This window comes from Egretta garzetta, unplaced genomic scaffold, assembly GCF_000687185.1.
Source record: "Egretta garzetta isolate BGI_Z169 unplaced genomic scaffold, ASM68718v1 scaffold41, whole genome shotgun sequence".
Taxonomy (NCBI): domain Eukaryota; kingdom Metazoa; phylum Chordata; class Aves; order Pelecaniformes; family Ardeidae; genus Egretta; species Egretta garzetta.
Window position 1 is genome coordinate 1,381,788 of NW_009258755.1, and position 15,239 is coordinate 1,397,026.

The 15,239-nt window shown below is 46.6% G+C and overlaps 1 protein-coding gene across 1 annotated transcript in view; it reads right to left on the bottom strand.

Annotated features, from left to right (window-relative positions):
* The window catches only part of ELOVL6 (ELOVL fatty acid elongase 6), a 36,958-nt gene extending 22,891 nt beyond the window's left edge, over positions 1–14,067 (bottom strand). The window contains exons 1-3 of the mRNA XM_009649197.2: positions 13,945–14,067; positions 13,061–13,440; positions 737–868 (exon numbers count right to left, since the gene is read on the bottom strand). Coding sequence (XP_009647492.2) covers positions 737–868; positions 13,061–13,440; positions 13,945–14,067 — 635 coding nt within the window. The remainder of the gene's footprint in view (positions 1–736; positions 869–13,060; positions 13,441–13,944) is intronic.
* Positions 14,068–15,239: the final 1,172 nt, after the last annotated feature.

Here is a 15,239-nt window from a genome sequence, read left to right on the forward strand (position 1 = left end):
ATTCATTTGTTTATCTTCAGCCTCATTAAAAATTAGCATATTAAGCAGATAAAGTGGAATTCAGGTTGATTGGTTTTATTCCTCACTTTCAGCAACTATCAAGAATCTGAACCTGACTTTCCCTGTACTCAATGATACAGAGTCAACACATAGCTAGAGAGATGTGCATCACTAAAAAATAGCCTTCCCCTGTGAAGCCGCCCTTTTGCTGCATTCACAAGCTCTTTGCCATGGAATAACCAGAAGTCAGATTCTGATTTCAATTCCAGTGGCCTAATTTACTTATCATCAAAGCAGTGACTTTAGGTTTACCTCGCTGTAATGGAGATCAGAGTCTTGACTAAATATTCCACATATGCACCCATATAAGCGTAATACTAACTAGTAAGTGAGAACAAGACTAACATCTTACTTAGTTTATTTCCATTTGTAGCTTGCATGGTAAATTTATTGCAAAGATAAGCGCTTTTTCTCGTGTCCTCACTTTATTTTCACCTTTGTTCTTCAAGAGGGTTATTGATTTCTCTCCTCTTCAAACGCCGTATGATCTGGCAAGTCAAAGGGGATCATTTCAATGGTGAGGAGTGGATCAGGACATAACCCTCAATAGCAGAACTAAAGAAATGCCATTTCTGGGTGAGCTTCTTGTCACATTAGCAGTGGTGTTGTATGCGAAGAACCCCAAACCCTCTTCACGGACTACTGTCAAAGGCAGTTGGTGTGAAGAAATGCCTACCTGAAGACGGCAAGGCTCAGTGACCAGAGCACTAGTGGTTTCCTCAGTTCAAATTTTGCTCGTTTGTTCATTAGGTGCCGACCACCAAATATAAAGGCAGCATACAGAGCTGAGAATAGGAATGATTTCTTCCTGCAAAACAAAACCAAAAAAACCACCTGTCAGGTATTTAATTTTTATTAGATACACAGCAGAGTCACATCTGGACATAGCTGCCAAGGGCTTGTGCATTTCCTTGAAAGGAAACTCTTTTGAAGACACTCCTGCAGCCCCACTGAGATTAGTGTTAGTGTATGAACCCTACAAGCCTGCCCATAGTGCCACGTCCAGGTGCAGACAAAACTGACCCTGGGGGAGTTCTGAAAAAGGACAGCCAAATTTGGCTCCCATTCTTCCCCACTTTCTGAAGACTGACTTCTGCAAGGAACAGAATAGGTATATTGCAGAGCCCAGACACACTTCTGCAAGCACAGCACGGTTGATACTTGAACCAGCTGATCATGTTTTGTGGCTCATTCATCTTTTTCATATCAATTTTGGTTTCCTGCAGGCTCCTTGCTACCTGGCAATCTAGTTTCCCATTGTTTCCTCCAAGGAGACACTTAAAGATCTCAAGCACCGCAACACAACATGAAGAGTCTCACGAAAAGCGGAGAACCACCAAGGAGAGGTCAACAGCCCCGGTAAGCAGCAGCCATGCTGAGTGGCATCGCCCTGCTGCACAAGCCCTGCCTTTGCGTGCCAGTTCAGGAAATCCAGTGAATTTGCTGAAAGGTCAAGCAGGTTCTCTTAAGGAACTTCAATGGTACCCTTAGAATTGCAAGTTTTATTTTTAAAATTGCCTGATAGTAGTCCAGCTCAGCAATAATCAGCAAACATTTGAACTCTGCTACTATAACTCGTAGTAGATCAACCATTAGACATCAAAAATAGATTCAGCCTGGGATTCCTTCCCACACAACACAGTATTACACGAAGGCTTAATGATGTACAGCATTAATGGCGGCCTAACTGGACGGGCATATATTTAGTAACAGATTTTTCTCTACAAAATATGTAATTATATTCACAAATATCAGTGGACCATGGCTTTGCACCAAGAGGTGCTGGTTCTTTTTGGACCCCAATGAAAGAAAAACAAACACTCTAACTAGTTCATTAATATTCCAGAAAAGGCAGCAGCAAGCTACAAGATCTTACATTCCTTCCAACGATGGAACTCAAAGGTGATGCACTGTCAGACAGACCTACGATCAGGGCATGGCACACTGCCTAGACTTCCCGTTGGGGGCAGGGTTCACCCGCATTGTGGTCTTTAGAGTTTTTATAGGATTTTCAATTGGATATTTGTATGAAAGGATGTTGCTTCAGCTGAAGATAAATACAAGAACATGCTCATGGTGTGTCACTGGTGCCAAGTACATGCCACCTCCAGGCTCTTCCATGACAATTAGCTGTCTGAGGGTACCCCATGGCAAGGGATATGGGCAACACAGCACGGTCCTGAAGGCCAAGCACTACGTGTGGCACAGTATGGCACAGCACAGCGCATGTCTGTGCCTACTCAGCAGCTGGTACATGGATCACACGCTCCTTGATGGACAAGGGTCTTCCCGCGAGGTCCATGAAAACTAAGAAAAGCTGTAGCAGCACATTTGATTGAAAGTACAAAGACAGCAGATGCAGTCTTCACTGGAGATAAATGAGTTTTATATGACTTTGAAAGCTAAGTAAAAGCAAAGTCCAAAGAGACAGAGGTATATCAGCAAGCGTGCTGCAGCACAGGCCATCGTCTGCCCACTTAGAAACTCCTCTGCTTCTCTGGACATATTTATAGGTCTGTGTTGCAAAACATGGGTAACTGCATGAAAATCCTGACTGGTGCTCTGCACTGAGAAGAGAGGACCCCAAGCCTGCAGTCCCCTGGGTGACCCTTAGCATCCGTGCTGACAACAAGCCCCAGAAGACCAGGATGACCACAGAGTCAGCGCCCTCTCACCTTGTGCGTTGAGATGGTCTAATTGCCATGGCAATGTTTATCACAACTGGGGTTTGAAAACCACAAAGCCTCGCCCTTATTCATCTCATAAGAAAGAAAAAAGCATTCATTTTCAGTTCTATGGTCTTGAATTTCACAGTCAGGAAAGGGGCAGAATTACCACATTTGGTAGCATGATTGCAGTTTAGCTTCTCTGGAGGTCAGTAAATATTTGTTAACCAGTTTAGGTAGTGATGAACCACCTCGAACTTGCTCATACTGAACCACCTAACTGTTAAGACAAGATTTATGGGTTACGGGACAGGAGCAGACTCTCAGCGTGAGGTTGGACTGCGATCCCATCTCCTTCCCTCCGCAGCAGAGCAGCCCATCGCCAACCTGGGCATGGGCGAGGGAAGGCAGAGGGAGTGTGATGGGCTGTACCACAGTCTGCAGTGCTGCCCGGGCTGCCCCAGGGCATCGGGAGAGACGTCCACTCCTCAGGCTTCTGCCCCTTCAATCCCACAAAAGTCTGGGCTTACAGCGCTCAGCGCAGACAGACAGCAATGCACACAGCAAGGTATGGACATATGCATAAACACGTGCAGCCACTCAAGCCAGGTCACGTGCAGGGGCCCCACAGGAGGGACCCTGCAGCCCCACGCCACGAGGGGGGTGCAAACCCCCCACCTCTCGGCCCTGCAGTGGGTGTCCCTCATGCCAGGGGCAGGAAGGGTCTATCTTGCACTGGTCCATGCATGGAGCTCCCAAGCAATGGAGAGCAGTCAACAGCAGGACAACATCTCGAGCAGTGCAGGATGACATCTTGATGCAGGGGAAAAGACTGCAACACAGTGCTTCCATGCAGCTGCCAGCGGGATGCGGGCCTCGCGGGCTGGCATGGGAGGAGGTCAGGATTTAAGAGCAGTAGCTAGGGATGCTTTGTGGGAAGGCAGGCAGGCAGAAAGCAGTTCAGTCCTGGATCAAATACAGGCAAGACTTCAAAGTAATGGTTGGACTTCAGTTCCAACTCAAGAAAAAAAGACCATTCTGAATGAGTTAGCAGCTCAGGTCCGTGCTCTGTTTGACTCCCTTCTGCCTGGGCACTCTATATTTACACCAAGTAACATTTCGTTTTGCTTCTTATTACTGAAACTATTTTTTGTGAGTTCCATCAGTCTATTGAGGTCAATAGTTACATTGGGCTAATTAGAACAGATAAACTTTAGGCCACTTTTAACAGCTTTGTAACGAGTTCAGCGTTATTTGCCAGGATGGTAAATGGTATCCCCGCAGTGTGCAGCTTTGCATTGGTGGTGGCAGACATGAGAAGATTTGACTGCACGCGTGATGTGAACTGCAGAGAGCAGCTGTCAGCAGTTTCAGACCAGGAGGGATGCAGCAGTGTTATCTCCCATCAGAGGTAAGCACAACACTGAGTAACGATTAGGCCGATTTTGACATCATCTGTCTTGACACCTGCTGACAACTTTTCATAACTTTTTGCATCCAAAGAAGTTTGAATTTTCCCCTCTGCAGCATAGTAATGGTTAAAAGGAGCGGGGAGTCCAGGTGATATAGTTATAAAGGGGTTGCAGAGGTATGTACTTTTAAGATAATCTGTTTAACTGCATTAGACTGGTATTCACCAGCTTCCTACCAGTGTTTTTATGATGGATTTTCCTGAAAAGTTCATGACTACAGTCCGGTTCCTATGCTGGTGACACAAAGCAATGGCAATCTGACAGCATTCAATTATATCTGATAGGTTTTTGGCCAAAGGAGGCTAATATCAAATGAGCACTTCTAAAGGCAAGAGTTTTGGAGTTGTTCTGGTGCGCTGTAACTTTTCATTACTGTTATCTGAAGAGAAACTAAATAGAGCAGAATAGAGCAGAGCGACGACAAAAAAATTATCTTGAAACTAAAAAAATTTTAAATCTCCCAAAGTAATTCAGTAGCAGACTCGCATGCAATAACTTCAACGTTAGCAGCACATTCATATGTTTGTCTTCAATTCTGTTCTGCAGGGTAACACAGTAGACATAAAGACGGGGCTGCCAAATCCTCCACATTTTTCTGGCATTTCTGTTTCTCACAGTTGTCTCCCACCTTCCTACATTTTCAGACTTCAGGGACTAAGTACTCTCTCTACTGAATACAACTCCATGTTTCCCCGTTGGAAGTTGCCAGCTCTTTCCCCCAAAAGGGGGGCAGGGGAATTTTCTGAAGAACCTATGAAATGCTCTGCTTGGACTGGGGGTTACTACAAGAAAGGGAGGCAAGAGTTTGGGGCTATAGGCTGAAGATGTGAGGCAGATCTTCCAGAACGCTAGCACAGAGGTGGCCGTATCGCGAGGCAAGGGGACAGGCAGAAGCAGCTGACACGATGGGAGAAACAGAAGAGAAAGGACAAATGGTAAGCGTGGCAGCAAACGAGGGGAGCTCGCGGCCAAGAGATGGACAGCTGGGACAGCATGGAAGGGAAGGAGACTTAAAGTCCTTTCTCTGCTGAAGCCCCTGGCGGGATGCTTCTTGCACCCGTGGGCACGCCAATGGGTCAGGCTACCCACGCTGAACACAGAGCTTTGGGCACTCTCCTGCAAAAATCCTACAACAGGGAAGCGTGGTGTTATCATCCCCTGGACCACAGCTCGTGGGTTCTGCTTGTCCCTCTGCACTGTGTAGAACACAGGCAGGTGATGTGTTTCATCGAGGATGGATGAAGGTTTGGGCACCGATGCGCTCTTTAGAAGCTGAAATATTAGGTCTGCTCTATGGCAGAGGAACGGAGATGGGAAAGAAGAAAAGGAAAAGAAGTATAACTGAGAAGAGGGAGGCAGAAACTGGGGCTGGTAAAGGAAGACAGAGGAAATCCATCCCACCAGGACGAAAGCTTCTCCTCGTTGGCAGCCGGGGAGTCCCACGCAGGGAAGCCCACTCAGGCACCAAGGAGCGACAGGGAGACATCAGCCATCCAGTCTCCGCCAGGAAAACGTAACAGAGAAAGGGGCAGCAAATAATCCAAAGAAGAAAGCAACAGTAAACAGATGGGTAAGGAGTAAGAAATCCTGACTCCCCCAGAAGTATGTTATTTATAAAACACTGAAAGTATAAGAATTACCACAATATTCTAAAATAAGGGGGCAAAGCCTGAGGGTGAGCATCATACACAGCAGCGTGATCCATCCTGGCGTCTCTGATGCAAAGCGAAATAGCCCTGAACATTGCAGTGCCACCGAAGGAAGTGGTTTCAGCCCAGATGCACTGCTGTCATTTTTTCCCCTGAAAATAGCAGCCTGAGTCATTATTGTAGAGTTCTCTGATGTTAATGAGTAAACTGAAACAGCTATAGATATGTGCTATAAAATTTAGTATTTCCATAGGATTTTCTTTAATCATTAAGGAAAATCCTAACCGGAATGCACAAAGGACAACCTTATCATAGATCTTTTCACTGTCCTCTATCATGTAATACAGGATTATCCTCATAATGGCATTCAGTAAGGGAGCAGTAAAGTGAAGCAGTGTTAGATCCTTCTATTTACATTCTATAGGGTTTTAAAAAATAATTTTTTTTTTAACAAGAGGTATTTACTTTGCACAGGCAGAGCTCATTCTTAAATTCATTACCGCTCCTTCATATGCTGTAAAGGGAGCACAACAGGTAAAAAAAAAACCATTCCAGTTGCCAGAGCAGAGTGAATCTGGCAATTAAACAGGCAATTTCAGGCTCATGATGCTTTTCTTTTGGCCTCCATCACCATTTTATTGACTTAAAAAAATAGATTTTTACTGAAAAAAAAAAAAAGTTACCAGTTTCTCCCAGCTTTCAGCAGAAAACACCACCAGCCACTTGTGTTTATAGTTGAAACTCCTAACTTGAGAGTCTAATTAAAGTGCTTTAACCTGAAGCCGTGTAAATCACACAGCATACCTGTGTCCACGGCTCTCAAGCAGTGCCTGGTAGTCTTGGCAAAGTTACTTTCTCTCTGGTGCTTATTTATAAATCACACATTCTGTATGTATAAAAAAGGGTGTGAAAATGCTTCTCAGTCTCTCAGTGTTTTTACCTCAGAAATACTGTCATAGCAAACCTTTCTCTCTCTATTCCCAGATATAATTTTGACAGAATGAGCAAGAAGAGATCCAATGTGTGGATATGCCAGATTTGCATATGAAAATATAACCTGTGCTCCTGGCTTTGATGCGAGTTTGCGCAGCTGCTTCCCATCGTCCAGACCGGCCTCAGTAAAGGAAGGAGAAGGACATGCAGAAGAGGTAGACCTGTCTGATACGCGCATGCCAACACAGCCCGATTTATTCCTACAGCTCAATATCCTTTGACATTTATATTTAGAGCAGCAACGACGCCAGTCACACACATGGGTAGGTGACTCACTGATGATGGTCTTTGATGTAACAGGCTATCAGAGAGTAAACAGGGATGTATCTCATACTCGTCATCTGATCCCTTGATTTCTAAAGCCTGCCTCTCAAAAGACTGTTTCAGCCTCCTCGTGACAGGTACTGTTGGATACGGTCGCATCTGCGTTCCCCCCAAGGCTGGGGCAGCTCCCCAGGCACTCCTCTCCCTGCTGGGAGCAAGGGAAGAGGAGTTGGGGCCCCAGGAACGCATCCCGGCCAGGGACTGCTGTTCCCCCACATCCGCCTTTTCTCTGGGGTCCCACTCCCACCGCCCAATTCACGTCATTACTGACAGGCAGTACTTGCGCCATCATCGGCCCCACTCCTGAGCCCAGGGAAAGGAAGGAAACACAGCGCCTGCTGCGGGAACTGCCCCAAGCTCAACTCGGCCGAAAAGGCTGGAGGAGGAGAAGGGCTGTGCATGCACTCCTCGCCCCACGAGTGCTGACAGCTGAGCCGAGGCATAGCCTGAAGCCCAGGTCCCCCACTGCCCAGGTCGGAGCGGGAAGGGTGAGGGCTGGAGGACCAGCTACCTCTGAGGAGCAGAGCAACTACGGTTTTTGCTGTGTGTGCCCAGGTCACCGCCCGCTGTGGCCCAGCCAGAGGCCTGGCTGGAGATAGCCCCCAGTTCCCCACCAGCCAACCTGCATGGGCATCCTCCCTGGGGAGCAAGGGGCTGTGTCCACCTGAGCCCCCCCCTGCCCCCGCTATGGCATTCAGTCAGCCCCAGGAGCAGGGAAGCACCCCCAGGTCACGCCGCCGGCAGGGCAGGCAACAGCCCCGGAATTGCAGAGAGGAGAAGCAAGGGCACGGCAGTGCGGGGGCACGGGGGAACGTGGTTCACGTCCTGCAGCTCCCTGGTGGTTGCATTTGTTTTGTTGGCCTGTATTTGCCAGTAGTTTGTCGCACTTGTGCCTGTAGAATATACATTACAGAATATAGCCGCAAACTAAAACGTGTGCAGCTAGGGACAAAGACAGCGGCAGCAAATTTTTCTTGTTTTCCCTTTGTATTGAGAAAATATAAGAGAAGCATAGGGAGAGAAAATGAAGTTAAAATTCAGGGACAACTCTTTTTTTCAGATAGAAGAGGCAAGCTCAGCTCTGAAGAACATCAAGTCCCTTGTTCTTTATAAGCCTCATATAGGCTTAACGGAACAAACCATAAACCCTTAAAACCCCATAAGCTACAATCCCAAATATAAGTAAGATCACAAGGGAAAATTACCCCTCAAATGGAAAGCACTTCAGCAAAACAACCAAAACAACCTCCAAACCTTCGGAATTTGAAACGAACTTGCCAAAATGTTGTCATCACTGAAGGCAAATCAGCTTCAGCTCTGGCCCAGATTTTCTCCGCTTTTAAATTAACGCTTTGAACCCACCCAGCGGAGAGGGCGGGTGTTCATGTGCTCGTGGCGATGACAGCCATCCCCGGGTTTCCACCTCACACAGACAGCAGTGGAAGTCGCAGCCCGGTGGGCCAGTTTGCCGGGGTGAGCCCCACGGTACCCAGCGGGTGCCCCCGGTGACACTGCTCAGCCTGTGCCGAAGCCCTTGTCACCCCATCTTCAGCGCCTCCACTCCTCCCCGGGGATGGGCCAGCACCTGAGCTCACTGTTACCCACATGGATCATAAGTAACAACCATTTTTGCACACACACACACCACCCCCAGTCCCCCCCAGGATTTATGTCACCGGAGCTAAGAATTGAATCTAGCCCCAGAAGAGGCACAGGAGCCTACCGGCGAAATGATGACCAACCTCGTCCCTGTTAATAGTCTTGATGGCAGGTCAGTGTAGTAAGAGAAACTCCGTCTCTACGGGGAGCCTCTGCTAAATCCATCTGTATCACGCTGACAACATACCTAGCTCTTAATATGAAGACTTGGGATTGTAACAGGTGACAAAATAGGGTGTCCTGGTATCCCCTTGGACCCACCATGGGCTTTGCTGGGGCTTTCAGGCAGTCAGCGGAGAGATGGCAGGGAGCAGGGAAGCTAATGTAGGTCGCGGGGACTGCAGTTCTGATGAAAAGCTACAGTACTTTCACTTTTAATTTCATCAATGTAAATTTAAACCTCTGGCCTCCACAGGAAAAACCTGGAGCTAGTAAACACAACTGCAGCTGAACTTGGGGACTACTAACCTACATCTCTCCCAGCTGAAGGCATTCTGTTTGTACCCACATCTCGCCTGAGAGCGGTTAATGAAGATGCCAGTGGAGGTATGTCATACAGACAGACAGCATGAAAATAACTACATCTCCATACTGCCTTACTCATTTGATCTGCTTTATCTGATCACATCAATCAACGGTTATGATGTTTAATAAGTTCACACCTAAAGGAGTACATCAATGCAAACCCTTCAGGTCCAGGAAGATGCCTGAAGCAACTCACAAGTGTTATTTATATAGACAAGTACTGCTTTTTTCACTCCTTTGGGGGTAGATATTTATTTATTTAAGAGGACACAGCACAACACTACAAGTAACACATCAATAAGAATACTTTACTAAAGCTACCTTTGCCCCCGCGTCTGCAGGAAAGCCTATGCACCACAGTGGCGTGGTCAGATCGCTCTACCATTGCAAAAGCAACGTGTAAACAGCCTTGGAAACAATGTCTGTTGGATCTCAAAAAATATTTAAGTAGAAAAAAGCCGTCATTCAAAATGAAACATGGAAAATGCAGGGACTGCAAACAAGCAGTGTGTTGTTTTTCTATCCATCCGCCCCAAAAGACATTCCAGCAGACGTTGCTCCCTTCCAGCCTTCTGCAACACGACCTCAGAAAATGATGTTGCTACAACTGCCAGTGGATTGCAAAACACAAACAAACAAAAACTGTTCTGATTTTCCTGGGAGTGTTCCCAGCCAAAAAAGATGTGCAAGATTCTCACGTGGAACAGAGTACAACCTTAGAAACAGGGCAGCCAAAAGTCATGTACAAATAAGCCCTTAGAGCTAGGGCTTGGTGACCACCTTATGGAAAGGATTGCTCCATAACTCCTTCAGTGCTGGAAAACATTAAATTACCCTGGAGGAAACAAAACGGAGGGGATGCCTGAAAAGCATAATAAATTGGAATATACACTTACCACCCTTCTCCTCCCCATCTAAAGACCTAAAACCATGTAGACAGATCGGAACAAGCCAGCAATGCCATTCTGTGGCCTAGGTCTGATTAAGAGGGGACACTGGTACCAGTGACATGGCAGTAATGGAACAGTGGAGTAAAATGTCTTGCTTGCAAACCCTGTAAATGCTCCCATGCCCTGTGGAAGAGAAGGGAGAGAATGGAGCTCATAAAAAAAGGACATTTTGGTAGAGAAGCAAATGAAAGAATATTTTCCAGCATCCCTTAGTGAAGAAAAATCAGGTCATCTGGAGAGTGACTGCCTGCTCTGACTGGTCCTGCAGTACTTTTTGATACATGATGTCAAGGACTGCTTCATGTATCTAATAAAATCTTCAAGGACATCTGACCTTTGTCTAGTGCTGAGAGATCAAGTGACAAAGGCTGCTAATGGAAATGCTGCTGCGAACCTGCACCTAACTCTTGACTGATAGGAAACGAGCAAAATGCAGGAAAAAAAAAAAATGGGGCAATCTTGCCATAATCTTTTCAACCACCTCTCTAAAACAAAGAGCCCCGCCAAAAAGCCATTTTCCTTCTTAATCAACTGGGAAGCAGGTCAGGACAAAGACAAAGGTGTTTCAGCAGTGCTCAGAACTTGCAACAGGGAGCAGTTCGGAGGAGCTCAGATGCAGGTTTGCATGCTGCTACCTCCTTACAACACGATGCTTTGCAGCTTGCCCAACGCATCCACCAGCAGAGCAAGGTCGCCCTGTGCATTAGCTGGCTACATTATCATTATCAAATGGCATTCTTGTGAACTAAACCTCGCCACGACTTACGTAAGAATTTTCTGTTTTTCATTCCCAGCAGAAGCTTCAGTCCTCAGACTAATCTGCTAATAAGTTTCCCAATACTTTCAATGTCTCGATTCCCATGTCATTGACCTTGACCTGTACCTTGTTTGTTAAATCCAGAATCACTCTGCTTGAAATCAGTCAAGGCAGTACCTTTAAAGCAGGCCCTTTCAAAGATAAAGGCAAACTGGCCTGAATCCAACTAAAATTATTTGAAGAGAGCACATAAAACACCATGAGAAATACTGCAAGCGATAAACCGCTAGAAGTAATTTTCTAATTATTGTCAGAGTTTTCTGGATCCAATGCAGACAAAATTTAAGAGGCAGAATGACATTCCTAAACCCGTAGTGGAAATGAAGATGGGGCAGAGGAACATAGCAAACACTGCACAATCACCAGCACCTGTTCACAGAACCACAGAATCACAGAACTGGAGGGGACCTCAGGAGATCATCCAGTCCAACCCCCCTGCTAAAGCAGGTTCACCCAGAGCAGGTTGCACAGGACATCGTCCAGGCGGGCTTTGAATATCTCCAGAGAAGGAGACTCCACAACCCCCCTGGGCAGCCTGTTCCAGTGCTCTCTCACTGTAAAGTTGTTCTTCCTCATGTTCAGCTGAAACCTATGTTTCAGTTTGTGCCCATTGCCCCTTGTCCTGTCACTGGGCACCACTGAGAAGAGTCTGGCTCTGTCCTCGTGACATCCACCCTTAAGATATTTGTATTTATGAGATCAGTTCCTCAAATATCCCCGTCCGGCTGTTTTTTGGGCGTTTCCTGCAGACACCCCACCTGCAGTCCTGAACCAGCCCAAAAAAATCATAATTAACCAGCAGGAGTGGCACAAAGGCAGTACAAAGTACACGGCATTAACGGCGCTTATCTCTACCCTGTCAGGAATATGTTTGTGACAGCTTGCCCTGGCTTTCCACCTCTGCCTGCAGCCTCATGCCCGGCACGGGTGCCCACGTCCCTCTCTCTCGAGGTGGCAGGACCCACCAGCTCTCCCAAACTGAAGAGCCTGGGTCTTTCTTTTTGCTTCCAGCCGTGAGGGCTCAGCTGACTGCGTCCTGCCCTTAGCCACCCCCTCACCTCATCAGATGGGATACTAAACTGCTTAGCAGTATTTCACTTTCCACCGTGGTATAAGGAGCCCCGGTTAGTAAAGGATTAGCAAGTATAACATTAAAGTGTTATATATACACAGAGAGTTGCCTGCCCTAGTCTCTGCTCAATCTCGGTCACAGGGAACCTGTTAAAAGGTAGGAGATGCCAAAAGGAAAGAAACCACGGACAAAGAAGGTGATCAGTCTGGACTGCAGTGGAAGTGGCTGCATACGTGACACCACAGGAAGGAAAAGGAGCATGACCAGCAGCAAGCGGTAACTGATGTTCAGATGTTCTGGATGGGCAGACAAATGGAGCAAAAGAAGGAAATAAATGGGTTTTTAAACACTTCAAATACAACAACAGTCGCAATTTAATGGCCATGGTCATTACAGGGCAAAAGGGAGAACCAAATTACTGCAAATGAACAGGAAAGCCTGTTAGCATGTCAGTGATACTGTTTCAGATTTTTTTTAAACAGAAAGTAGCCTCCCATGAAGGTAGAGAAATTAAATAAATGATCTGACCTTTGTTTTTTCCCAAAGGTCACATAACCAAAATTTGTTTTTCATCTCCAAACATATTCCTTTTGCTATTCTTTTTCTTAATTGAATTGTCCACCGCTGATTACCTTCCTAACTTGTGGATTTTGTGCAAACTTCTCTCCATGGCAGATTTGCTAACTAGTAAAAAGCCAGGCTACTCCTAAATTAATTTCCCTATCACACAGCTAGTATAGTAGAATACCCTCTATTCTCATCACCTATTCTTACCCCTTTTCTTTCATGCGGCTGTTGTAAGAGCACCAATAAATCTGCCTCTTGCATCTACCCGCTTCATGTCATGACCAGATGTTGTAACCACACACAAACCCGTTTACATCAGCATCTCGTTCAAAGATGCTCTGTTTCTTCTTTCCTTTGCAAAGGGAATATAAGAGTCCTTTGGCACCTCTGTGCAGGATCTGGTGGGCAACAGAGAAGGGGAAGAAAGCCATCTTCCCAAAGATATGATTTTCCCTGAGGGTGCCCTGAGGTGCTCCAGCACGTCGCAGTGTTCTCGCCACAGCCCGCGCCAGCGGCTGAACCGAAAATCCACCCAGGCACCAGTCACCCTCGCTGCCCCCGCACTCGGCGGCCCCATCACACAACTCGCACACGCTGAGTGAGGCTGGGCAGCTTGAAGCCTTCTTGCTAAAACCAGCACGATCCAAGCGCCTGCCACAGTCTCCACAGGCTGGGCACTCCACTTGCTGTGCATTAAGTACACATTAACAACAGCCTGCTTTTACAAGCCTCTCTACTTGGGAAAGGTAAATGCTATCTCTTTGAGGTTGGTAATGATCAACGCAACTGCGTATTTGCCACCCAGCTAACCTAAGTGCCCAGAGAAAAAGTTGTAACACTGTGTATTCAACAAGTTTTTCCACTTTCATGATACCCTAGAGCAAATAAAAGTTTGGTTATGTTTACTTCTTTTGGGTTTGGGTTTGTTTTTTTCTTCCTTTACCTGTAGCCTGCTTTGAGATTCATGAGTGTAAGCATGCTATAAATGCACAGCAGAGAGTTTCACAATTACTCTGCATCTGGACCGAGATTTCACTCCAACATGTTTTCCAAAAGGCAGCCAGCCTTGTTTAGGGACCTATGGCAGTGACTCTCCTCCACTGCAAGGTTTTGCCTACTTTATTTTAATTTCTCTGGCTCACTGGGACTCCAGCCCACTGAAAACAGACATTTTTGAGACCTTGACCTACACCAACAATGACTGACAAGCACAGACATGTGCCCCTGTCTTCGTCTGCGTCCTGGACATGGTACTGCTGTTTTGGGGCCAGCCCGTACCTGCGCCGACAGCCAGCAGTAATGGTCTTGGGCATGACCTCTGCTTTGGGGCTCCGAGCTGCTGTCTCCACATGGTCAGCACAGTGCAGGGGTGCTCCAGCTCACGCGGAAATTTCCAGCGCAGCCCTTTACTTTCCTTCTTCTTGCTAGCCTGAACCACCGAGGTGACTGCATGTGCAGAGGGAGGAGCGGCAGAGAAAAAAGTCTCTGACAAAAAAATGTTCCGAGTCCTCTGTCTTCTACCGAGAAGGCACAAAGTCCATGTTCAAAGTGCCCTTCGGTTCATCGGTTTCAGCCCTGCGGGCAGCGCAGCCCCCTCCTGAGCAGGCAGAGCCCAGCCTGCCGCTCCAGTGCCCCGACCAGCAATCCCAGCAGAGCTCCGGCGTCCCTCGCCCGAGCAGAGGCTGGCAAGCACGACAGGTTGGGCCAAGCAAAACCACATTTAGTTCTGTGATTCATTGTAAATTATTTGTTTTCAGCCTACGGTTTATGTTTAGTCCCTCTAGCTACTAGTGTACCAGCAAGAAGAATCAGCATCTCCCTGTCTTAGATGTTTAGCAATCTCACACGACACTCTTGACTTGCTCAAAGACGTATCAACCCCGCAGTTGCAGAGGTTTGTTCTTTCGGAGATTGAATTCTTACAATTACAGCTTTGAGCTTCTTGTTCACATTTCTGAGAAATGCTTGATCTGTGCTATAGCTGCCACTCCACCCATCCCACCCCACCCTGGCAGCTTTTGCCCTAAATAAAACAAGGGTGTTACATGGCTACAAACCAGATGATGGACCTAATTAGACTGCTGTCACAACAGTACCAGTCCTCATTACCTAAATCAGCTTGTGCTTCTTTCTTCTTCTGTGTATTTAAGTATTGTGGTGATACACACCAAACTCCCCACAGCACTGTAACTTTTGTTCATGTCTCGGAAGTGTTCTTGTTTGCTTGGATGGCGGGAAGAATGAATCCCATTTCTACTTCCCACGCACTCCTACTAAATAATACCAATAGTACCGATAAAAATCAAACAATACTGGTAATACTACTACAAGTAACACGCTAAATGATCCTGTTAAGTAATAATTGAAGAAAATGGGTTCGCTCACAAAGCAGGGAAGTAAGCATGCAACAATGTGGCCCCATGTCACTGAAACTCAACCCAACCACACCGCTACATTTGCATTCACAGAAAGACTGTAAACTTTG